The sequence below is a fragment of the Grampus griseus genome (assembly GCF_964374135.1).
Source record: "Grampus griseus genome assembly, chromosome: 14".
In the NCBI taxonomy this organism is placed as follows: Eukaryota; Metazoa; Chordata; class Mammalia; order Artiodactyla; family Delphinidae; genus Grampus; species Grampus griseus.
The window spans coordinates 10241665-10251660 of record NC_139008.1 but is presented as its reverse complement, the minus strand read 5'-3'; the positions used below and the strand labels follow the sequence as shown (position 1 = coordinate 10251660).

The window sequence follows — 9996 nt, the reverse complement described above, 5'->3', positions numbered from 1 at the left end:
TTCTCCAAATCTCTCCCCTCCCAGACTCAGGTCTCCTCCAGCGCGCGAGTTCTGTGGGCGACTCGCTTTGCGCCCAAAAGCGCCTAGTCCTGAGCTTGAGGGACAGAGCTTGCACTCAGGCTCAGCCTGGCTCGAAAGGCCCCCGCTTCTGCCCTTCGCCTCCCCGTGGGCCCGTGGGGGCCCGCGCTCCAGCATTTTCCCTCAGCGCATCGGGCGGGCCCCTAGGGCGGCCGCCCAGCCCCTGACATCAGCGGCCGCCGGCGCCCGGGCCGCGCGACTACAAGTCCCGGCACGCCCCGCGGCGGCCGCGCATGCCCAGCGGGTCGACGTTTGAGTGGCAAGTTGTTTGTTACAGCGAACACCAGCTGCTCTCCGCGCCGGGCGCCGCGCGCTGCTGCTCCGCCAGCGCTGCCGCCCTCGCCCGCCGCCCGCGGCCCCTCGCGGCTTGGCGGGCCTCCCCTTTGTCCGCCCCGGCCGCCCGGCGCCGAGCTCCCGGTCACCGGGCCGGCTGCCCGCGGCGCTTGGTGCCGGCTGGGCGTGCAGGGGGCGGGGGCCGCGGCTCGCCCCCCGCGGATGAGCTGCCGCGGAGCGCGGGCGGACGATGGAACTCCACATACTGGAGCACCGGCTGCAAGTTGCCAGCGTCGCCAAGGAGAGTATCCCGCTCTTCACCTACGGCCTGATCAAACTTGCCTTCTTGTCCTCCAAGACCAGGTGAGCGCGCGGGGACGCGGCGCCGGCCGGGGAGAGACAAAGAGGCGCACCCGGGCGGCTGTCCTCGCCGCCGCGGCTCGGAAAACAACTTCGAGCCCCGGGGAGCGCCCCCGCCCCGCCCCCGCCGCATCGCTTGTCTTGTGTTTGACAAAGCCACCCAAAATGCCCTCCAACGGGGTCCTTCCCCCCGACCCTCCCTACAAGATGCACCCCTGCCGCTGTCTCCCCCACCCTAGCCCCCTCCCATCCTCTCCCCGAGATCCAGAGGGCCGGGGAGGCAGCTGTGACGAATCCGCTAATGAATGAATGAACGAACGAATGAATGAATGAAAAACAGGTGTGGAGACGCGGCAGTGTAAAAAAACAAACTAACGCCCCCCCATCCCCCAATCCCTCCGTTGGGCCGGCCCCCGTCGCCTGGGCGGGGGGAAGGGATTCTGCTGAGCGCGGCTACCCAGAGCAGAAAATCATAAAATCATTAGTGGGTGTTTATCTCAAGGTGCTTACGAGGATTGCGGCCGGCGCGGGCGGCTGGGGGAGGGCAGAGGAGGGGGCTGCGGGTGAGGGTCGCTGTGGTTCTTTCTCCTCTGGGTCCGGGAAGGTTGGGGGGGCGGGGGGGCGGTTGCCGAACCGTGGAAGGGGGAGGAGCAGGCGTGTTTATGGCTCTGCCTTGAGGCTGGGCTTGGATGCTGCAGGAGGAAAAATAGTTGAAGGCCTTGGGAGGTTGAAAAAAAAAAAAAAAAACCAAGTTGGATTTTTCCCACTGCCGGTCAGGTTCTGACTTTTGTGAGCCCCAGTGGGTGCTTGGATTAGAGTGGTGTTTTTTTAAGGAGCCCTAGCCCAGTGGAGTGTGAGTGCAAGCTAGCCGCTGTAACTTAAATCCCTTGTTTGTCCACCATTGTGACTGTTGAAAGGGATGAAGTTGTTGCTGGCTGGGTTTTCCGGGCGTTGAGGCGGAGGTAGTTCTCCTTCTCTGCAAAATGAATGAATAAATTACAGGTCAAGGTTAATGTTAAAATGCCGGAACCCTAGGCTAACACCTCTTGGGTGCTGAGTTCAGGGGAGCTCCTGGGATGTGGGGAAATAATTCAGTCCGAGCCTCTTATCTGCCTGTTAAAGTTCTTCCCTGGAAATCTCACTTCGATGTGTGTGTGTGAGCGGGCAGCTCAGTCCCGCCATTGTTTGCGAGATGGAATGAGAGCCAGTGGCATCTTGTTTACTTTCTTCTCTGGCTGCTTGCTGGGGTATGGAGGGTTGGAATCCTCACCTTCTCTGGGCCCTGGCTCCTTTGATTGCAAAGGTAATTATTAAACAGGTCATTTGAAAACAAAAGCCAACAGCTCAGATTCTGAACCTCCCCCTCCTCGTCGCCCCCCACCCCAGCCCCATCTGGTTGTTGACACCCACCCATTCTGCATTTACCTGCCCTCTGCTCCCCACCCCCTAGCCTGTCTTGAGATTCCAAGGCTGGAGTTAAGAGAAAATGGCCTTGTTTTTCCAACCCTTGGCCGTCAGCCCCAGGCAGCCCCCTGGCTGATTTCTCGGCTACCATTCAAACCACCGGGATGATGACTCAGGCTGCTGCTGTGTGGGGCCTGGGTGCTGGGAGGAGGGGGCATTTGGGGGCTTCCTAGAAAGGCAGCAAAGGGCCACTCCCTCTGCCCCTTTCCCTTTGCAGAGGGATTGGCCCTCTGCCAGCCCCCAGCCCAGGGTCCAGTTTGGAAGACTCATAGATAGGCCTGTCCTGGGGGTGAGCCCCTGCTGACCTGTCTGACCACAGAAACCGCACCCCTCAGTGGGTCCTGCTTCTCCCACTCTTGCAAGAGGCAGCTGGTCTGAGGCCCAGGTGACCAGTCCAGTCTCAAGATGGCTCAGAGGTCAAAGGTCATCTCCATGTCTGCAAGGTCTAGCCCTAGAAGGTGCTGAGCACATTTGTCAAGTGGCCAAAGGCCTGCCTCCCCAGCACTCTGGGCCAGGACACTGGCTTCAGGTTGTGACTAGCCCCCTCATTGCCTGTGTGACCGTGGCAAGGTCCTTTCCTTCTCTGGCTCTGCCTTTGTCCATCTGTAATGAAGACAGCACCACTTGGCCCCCTAGGTTTCACAGAGCTGTTGTGTGTGTGTAGCATGGAATGATTGTGGAAATTGGCTTTTCTGCAAGTATAAGAGGTAGCGGGCTGTGGATATATTATTTAAGCAATTTTCAATGATCAGTCATCCAGGTAGAACTTTTGGTCCTTTTTTTGATCCTTCCATCAGTTCCTGCCCCCAAGTTGTGGCCCATAGCCCTGTCATTTTTGTCACTGTGCCTTGTTTACAAGTTTTCAGTCACTCCCTGTAGGGTTGAATCCTCAGCATGGCATTTGAGACCCTTTGGGATCTGAAGCCAGAATTCTCATCTTTAGTCACTCTCTGGCAAATACCGTGTGACCCACAATTTACTTCCCTTCACACCTCCCTGCTTTAGTTCTCTCTCTCTCTCTCTCTCTCTCTCTCTCTCTCTCCCTCTCTCCCTCTCCCTCTCCCTCCCTCCCTCTCCCTCTCCCTCTCCCTCTCCCTCTCCCTCTCCCTCTCCCTCTCCCTCTCCCTCTCCCTCTCTCCCTCTCTCTCCCCCTCTCTCCCTCTCTCTCCCCCCTCCCTCCCTCCCTGGAACCTCCTCCTCCCACCCCCCCAGCAGTAAATTCCTATTCAACCCTCAAGATCTAGTGCTATCACCCAAAACTTTCCTGAACCCCTCTTGCCTCCACCCCCAGCAGACTTAGTCACTTCCTCCCTCTCATGTCTACCTGGGTGGAGGCTTGGGGAGGGATGTGGCATCAGTAGATGCCCACTCCGTGTGCGGGTGCAGCTAGGTTCAAGAGATGCTGAGATACCCTGCCTCTTCCTCTTTGAAGCCCAGAACCTGGTGGGAAAGGAAGAAGAGGCGATCACAATACAGCAGGGAAGGGAAGTACCTAGGGGGTAGGAGCAGGATCTGGGGGACCGCCTGAGGGAGCCTGGGAGGCTTCCTGCAGGAGGTGGCACTGTATCTTAGGGCTTTAAAATAGGATTTAGTTCAGTATCCTGCATATGCCACGGTACAACTCTGTGAATTAGGTGGAATGAAGGAATCTGCAATGAAGGAATCTGAGGCTCAAATGTTAAGTGACTCATTCAAGGTCATGCTGTAAGTGGTAGAGCCCAGATTTGAATCAGCATCTTTCTGGCTCAGGCTCAGAGATTTGCTATTACAGGTTCATTGACACCCATATTCAACAGTTATGTCCACCCCTTGTATTTGCAGCGTACTGTTCTAAAGCTTTAGGAGCACAGGATGGAACCTGTAGATCTTTCTGCATCCCTTCTGCCCTGCCTCTGTGGCCCTTATCTTCTGCCAGGAATGCATGTCCCTCATCACTTCCCATCTAGACTTACTGCTTCCTCCCCTTAACCTTTCATCACTTCTCAACTTTTTTCCATAACAGTATATCGTTTGCTTGTCTTATTCTCCCACCACCTAGATTACAAACCTTACTTTCAGGAGGTTTTTTGTGCATCTTTTTATCTTTTCCTTCTCCCCCGACCCCACTTCCATTACCAGAGGTAACAGAGCTACCACTGATTTCACCATCTGTTCCAAAGAGATGAAGACACTGGGTTTGGAGAAGTAAAGTGGCCTGCTCAAGGTCACACAGCTGGGAAGAAACAGGATTGGGATTTGAACCAGGTCCTTTCTCTGCTGTGCTTAGCACACTGCTTTGTAGGCACTTAGTAACTGCCTATCTGATGGATGTCTGACTCGTGCAGAGTGACCCAGATTCCAGCCAGAGTCTTTTCTGAGTGCCTTGGGGGCTGGAAGAGGCTCGGCAGGCTGAATCACACCTGGAGAAACAAGGCCCAGTGCCCCTGCCCCAACTCTCGGGGTAGCATCTGAGTGTAGCTGGAATAGGGGGCAGAAGGCAGGCTGAGTACACTTATTCTAGACACAAAGCTGGAGGCGGAGACCCTGGCTGAGCAAAATCAAGGCTACCGCAGAGCTTCGCCCTGTGATAGCCTGAGGTTCTGTAGCCTGGCCGAGGGCCCCGCCGCAGCCCACCCCACCATTCCAGTCTCATCTCACATGGCTCCCAGCCACAGAGATTATTTGCGTGCATACACACACGCTATAGTGTCTCTAGCCTCAGGCCTTTGTCTGTCTGCCTGGAATGTTGCTCTTTGCCCTACCCCCCTTGTCCACCTGCTCCTCCTTTTAGATTCCATTTTAGCCTCACCTCCTCCAGGAAGTCTTCCCTGAGAGCACAGCTGAGCTCAGACCCTTCCTCTGGTATGATGGGCTTAATCTCAAAAAGATGTAATGTGACCAACCGTGGACTCTCAGCAGGCTCCTTTGGGCTGCAAATAAGCTGGCCCAAACAATAAGAAGTATGAACTTTGCACGATGAGGTCATGAATCGGGCTGTTTGAGGGTTGGTAACTTAAAGGCTTGGTGATGTCATCAAGGGCCCGGTCTTTCTCTTTGGCTCTGTGGAATGGCTGGGGCAGCTCCAGGCATTATGGGCAGTCACAGGACAGGGTGGCAAGGACTCAGGGAAGCGAAAGGGCTGTTGCCTCCCAGGGTCTATGAGAAAACCTGTCTGGGAACACACCCTCTCACACACAGACTCTCATCTCATTGGTCAGAACTAGGCCCATGAGCATTCCTCCACCAGTCACAGTTACAGGAAATGAGACTATCACGAACTCTTCAGGATCCACCACTGCAGCTGGGGCCGGCTGCCTGGAAGCTTGTGGCCTCTGGGAGGTGGGGCTCCCTGGGGACCCCAGTTTGCTGTCGCAACCCCGGAAGGGAAAACTGGGAATAATTAATAAGTGTACGGTAAAAACAACAATGACAACAATAATAGCTGACACTTACAAAGCATTTACTACATTCCAGGCACTGTTCCAAGCACCATATATCTGTTAGTTCATTTAATCCTCACAGCAGCCCTCTAAAGTTGGAGCTGGATTGTCCCCATTTTTCAGATGAGGAAACTGAGGACCTTGAGTGCCCAAGGACACACAGAAGTGGCAGAGCTGGAATTTGAACCCAGGAAGTGTGGTCGCAGAACCTGTCCTTAGACCACTCAGCCAGGTCTAAAATCACAGCGGTTTGGACACCCACTCCCCAGGGGCCACTAAGCAGAGGTGTCACTGAGAGTCCATGGCAATGAAGCGGGGGCAGGGGCAAGATCATTATCCTGAAATGCAAGTTCAGGTGACAGGAAGCTGCAGCACCGTCTTTTTTTTGCCTGTGAAATGCTTGTGTCCAGAAAGTCCATCTCATTTGATTGGCAAGAAAAAGCACCGAAGTGATATGCAGTAAGCACGTGCTCACAGCAACCCACACTGCCCACTCGGGCCAGACCCGCAGTCTGCAAGTCTCGGGTAGAGGCATTTACAGGAGAAAAGCTCAAAGTTGCAAAAAGTCCATTCAGAGTCCACTGTTTTCTTGAGTGCATGGGGCTGAAGCCACTGTTTGATTGCATTAGAGAAAGACAGGCTGGCAGGGGAGTTAAGGCCTGGGACCCGGCACCTGGGATGGAATCCCAGCACCCCTACATCCTGGTGGTGTGACCTTGGGCAAGATGCTTGACCTCTCTGTGTGCTCAGTTTCTAAAACAGGGATAGTGATCATGTCCACTGCTTAGGTTGTTGTGAGGACTTAGAGAGACACACCATGACCAGCACTTCAAATGGAGCCTGGTCCACTGTAAACTCCAGTAAGTATTAGCTGAGAGAGAAAATGCCCTTTAAGCTGGTCAGTGACAGTCTGCGGAGGCAGAGTTTGAAAAGCCCAGGGTTAGGGGATTTTTCTAAGGCTTCTCACGTGCATACAGTCACACTCTGGACGCGGAGATTGTGTCACTGCCCTCCAGGTACCTCACCAAGGACGCAAGGCCTTTAGGGCTCTGAAAGGGGCAGCCAAAATGCTGTAGCATCCCACAGCTGCAAGCAAGTAAGGCTTCCTAGAAGAGGTGGCACCGTGAGCTGAGTCTGGGTGGAATAGGGAGATGTCAGGCGGTAGAGGTGCTGGGGATGAAAGAAGACAGGCCAGGCAGGGAGCAGGATGGAGGAGGTGGGGAGAGCACAGGGTGAGCCCCAGAGCCAATTCCCACGCCCGCCTGGGGTATCCATGACCTGTTGCTGCCCCAGAGAAAGGGGCTGGCTCAGCCCCAGCTCCCAAGCACCAGGTATGGAAAGCACAGAGTTGTCCTTGGCCTGCCCCACACCCAACTGCTTAGCGAGGTCCGCCCCTCCTCACCCGAGCCCCCTGCTTCTGCCGGCGCCAGTCCTTCTCATCTCCCCCCTGAATTATCCAAACAGCTTTGCCACCAGTCCCGTCTGCCTCCAGGACAGTGCAAATGGTTAGCACAGCCAGAGCCCTCTGGGCAGGAGGAACCACAGGAGCAAAGGCCTGGAGGCTGGAAAGAGAAAGGTGTATGCAGAGTGCAGGCTGGGACTTGTGGCCCGTGTGACCACAGCTTGGGGTTGGTGCAAATTGGTATGTTTTGTTCACGCAGAAACCCTGCAACGTGCACCTGCTACGTGCAGGGCCCAGTGGAAGACACAAAAGGAGCTTTGGTCCAGTGGGAAGAAAAGGTGTGTTCTCTGCCATAGGTAGAGGGTGAGAGGCCCAAAGACCCAGAAGGAGGGGACAGCTGGTACTGCGGGGGCTGAGTGGAGGCCCTGTGGCCTCACCAGAGGTGGTGCTGGGGTGGATGTCATGGTTCACTCTGAATCTCTGACTGTATCTCTGCCTTGCTCAAAACCGTTCTCAGACTGCCCCCCGATCCTTATCTGGCATTGTGAATATTCTTTGGTCTGACTTCTGTCCTCTCTGGCTTTGCCCCATCTCTCCACCACACATGCCCTAGCTTTAGAGTAACTGTGGTAGTTTTTAAATACCCCAAATTCTCTGACACTGTTCCCTTCAAGAGCTGGACCTCCCTTGCCTTTAAGTGTGGGGTCTGGATTAGTGACTTTCTTCTAATGAGCAGAAGGGAATAGAAGCAATACTGCGAGGCTTCTGGGGCTAGGGCTTAAAAAGATAGCTTCTGCCTGGCACTGCTTTGCTCTGTCTCTCTCTTGCTCTGTGGGAAGCCGGCTGCCATGTTGTAAGGACACTCAAGCATCCCTGTGGAGAGGCCCACAGTGGAGTGGAACTGAGGCCTCCCACCAACAGCCAGCCTGTGAGTGAGTCACCTTGACAACAGATCCTCCTGCCCCAGGCAAGCCTTCCAATGCCCGCAGCCCCAGCTAGCACCTGGGCTGCAACCTCATAAGAAACCCTCAGCCAGAAGTGCCCAGGTGTGCCATGCCCACATTCCTAGCCCATAGGAGCTGTGAGGGATACACAAGTTTGTTGTTTCAAGCGACTAGGTTTTCAGGTAACTTGTTATGCAATGGATAACTGATACGGTGACTATGTAATTTATCATCCAAATGGGGACACTTCTGAGAATAACAGGGAGCACTAAAAATAATTACCCTGGACAACAGGGCAAACCAGAATGTGTGATCGCCCTAGCCAGCTTTCATCCAACCAGAGAGCTCTTGAAGCCACCCTGGGGCTGGGTAAGTGGCTTTCTGGGATCACCTGTGCCTCAGGGTATAGGGTGGGAGAGCTAGTCCCCCTCTGTCCTCACGCCAGGTGCATGTCCAGGCCTCCTCAGGACCAGTGCTTCACTGCACTGACTTGTCTTCTGTTGCAAAGGACTGAGCTTGCGCTTCCTGGCAAATGTTTTTCTTATAACAGACCTCCGGTCTGAGGAACCAGCCCTGAGTAAACCAGCCTAGCCCCACCGGTGCTGGAGCAGTCAGGTTCTGGTTGTCCAAGGCCCAGTGTTGCACCTTGGCACAAGCAGACAGGCCTACCAGCATCACCCCCAGCTGCCAGTTCCCCCAAACCTTTAGCCACTCAGTTTGTGGTGAGTGTGTTAAATTACACCTTCTAAGGGGAAGCTCACCTCTGGATGCCTTACACTCTTCCTTGCCTTAATTGTAATATATTGGACACACTCGGACCTCTGAGATCTAGGCTTACAAGCTTGGGGTCTCATCTGCCCACCCATGTTCATGGCAGCATCATTCACAATAGCCAAAAGGTGGGAGCAACCCGAGTACCCATAGACAAATGCACGGATAAGCAAAATGTGGTCTGTACCTATAATGAAGTATCATCCAGTCTTAAAAAGGAAGGAAATTGTGACACATGCTACAACATGGATGAGCCTTGAGGACATTATGCTAAGTGAAATAAGCCAGCCACAGAAAGACAAATAGCGTTTGATTCCCCTTACATGAGGTACCTAGAGAAGTCAATTTCATAGAGACAGAAAGTCAAGTGGTGGTTGCCAGGGGCTGGCGAGGGGGGGTGAGTGGGGACTTGTTATTCAGTGAGTATAGAGTTTCAGTTTTGCAAGATGAAGAGTTCTGGAGATCAGTTACAAAACAATACGAATGCACTTACTACTGAACAGTAAACTTTAAAATGATCAAGATGATAAGTTTGATAGCATGTATGTTTTACGGAAATTTGGGGGACAAGAGAAAAAGGTAGGAGCCTGGCGAGTGTGCAGAACCAAAGGGCAGTGTGGTGGGTGAGTGGATGGCAGTGAGCCACGGCAGCGTGGGCAGCAGAGTCAGACCGAGGGAAAGAGCTGGCACCCAGTGAGACAGCGGCTTGGAGCACGTCATGCATTAACTCGCTTGATCCTCACAGTAACCCTTAGCACGTAGGTACAATTACTGGCCCCGTTTTGCAGATGGGGGAACTGAGACACGCACTTTGCTCAAGATCACAAAACCAACAAGTGAAGAGTAGGGGTTTTTTTTTAATAACAGCTTTATTGAGAGATAACTCACATACCACACACTTCACCCTCTTGAAGTGTACAACTCAGTAGCCTCTTGTGTATTCAGAGCTGTGCAGCCGTCACCACGGTCTAATTCCAAAACTCGTCCATCGTCACCCAAAAGAAACCATAAGCAGACATTCCCTAGCCCCTGGCAGCACTCATCTACTTTCTGTCTCTAGGGATTTGCCTGTTCTGGACATTTCTTATCAATGGAATCATACAGTATGTGGTTCTGTGTGACTGGCTTCTTTCACGGAGCATCATGTTTTCAAGGTTCATCTGTGTTGTAGCCTGTGTGTCAATACGTCATTCCTTTTTATGATAGAATAGTATTCCATTGTATTGGATAGACCACATTTTGTTTATTCATCCATTGATGTATGTTTGGATTGTTTCCACATTTT

The 9996-nt window shown here is 53.7% G+C and overlaps 1 protein-coding gene across 1 annotated transcript in view; it reads left to right on the top strand.

The window, feature by feature from the left end:
• The first annotated feature begins 530 nt into the window (after positions 1-530).
• The window catches only part of CASTOR2 (cytosolic arginine sensor for mTORC1 subunit 2), a 55174-nt gene continuing 45708 nt past the window's right edge, over positions 531-9996 (top strand). The window contains exon 1 of the mRNA XM_082670486.1: positions 531-714. Within this exon, the coding sequence (XP_082526612.1) occupies positions 602-714 (113 nt within the window). The 5' untranslated portion in view covers positions 531-601. The remainder of the gene's footprint in view (positions 715-9996) is intronic.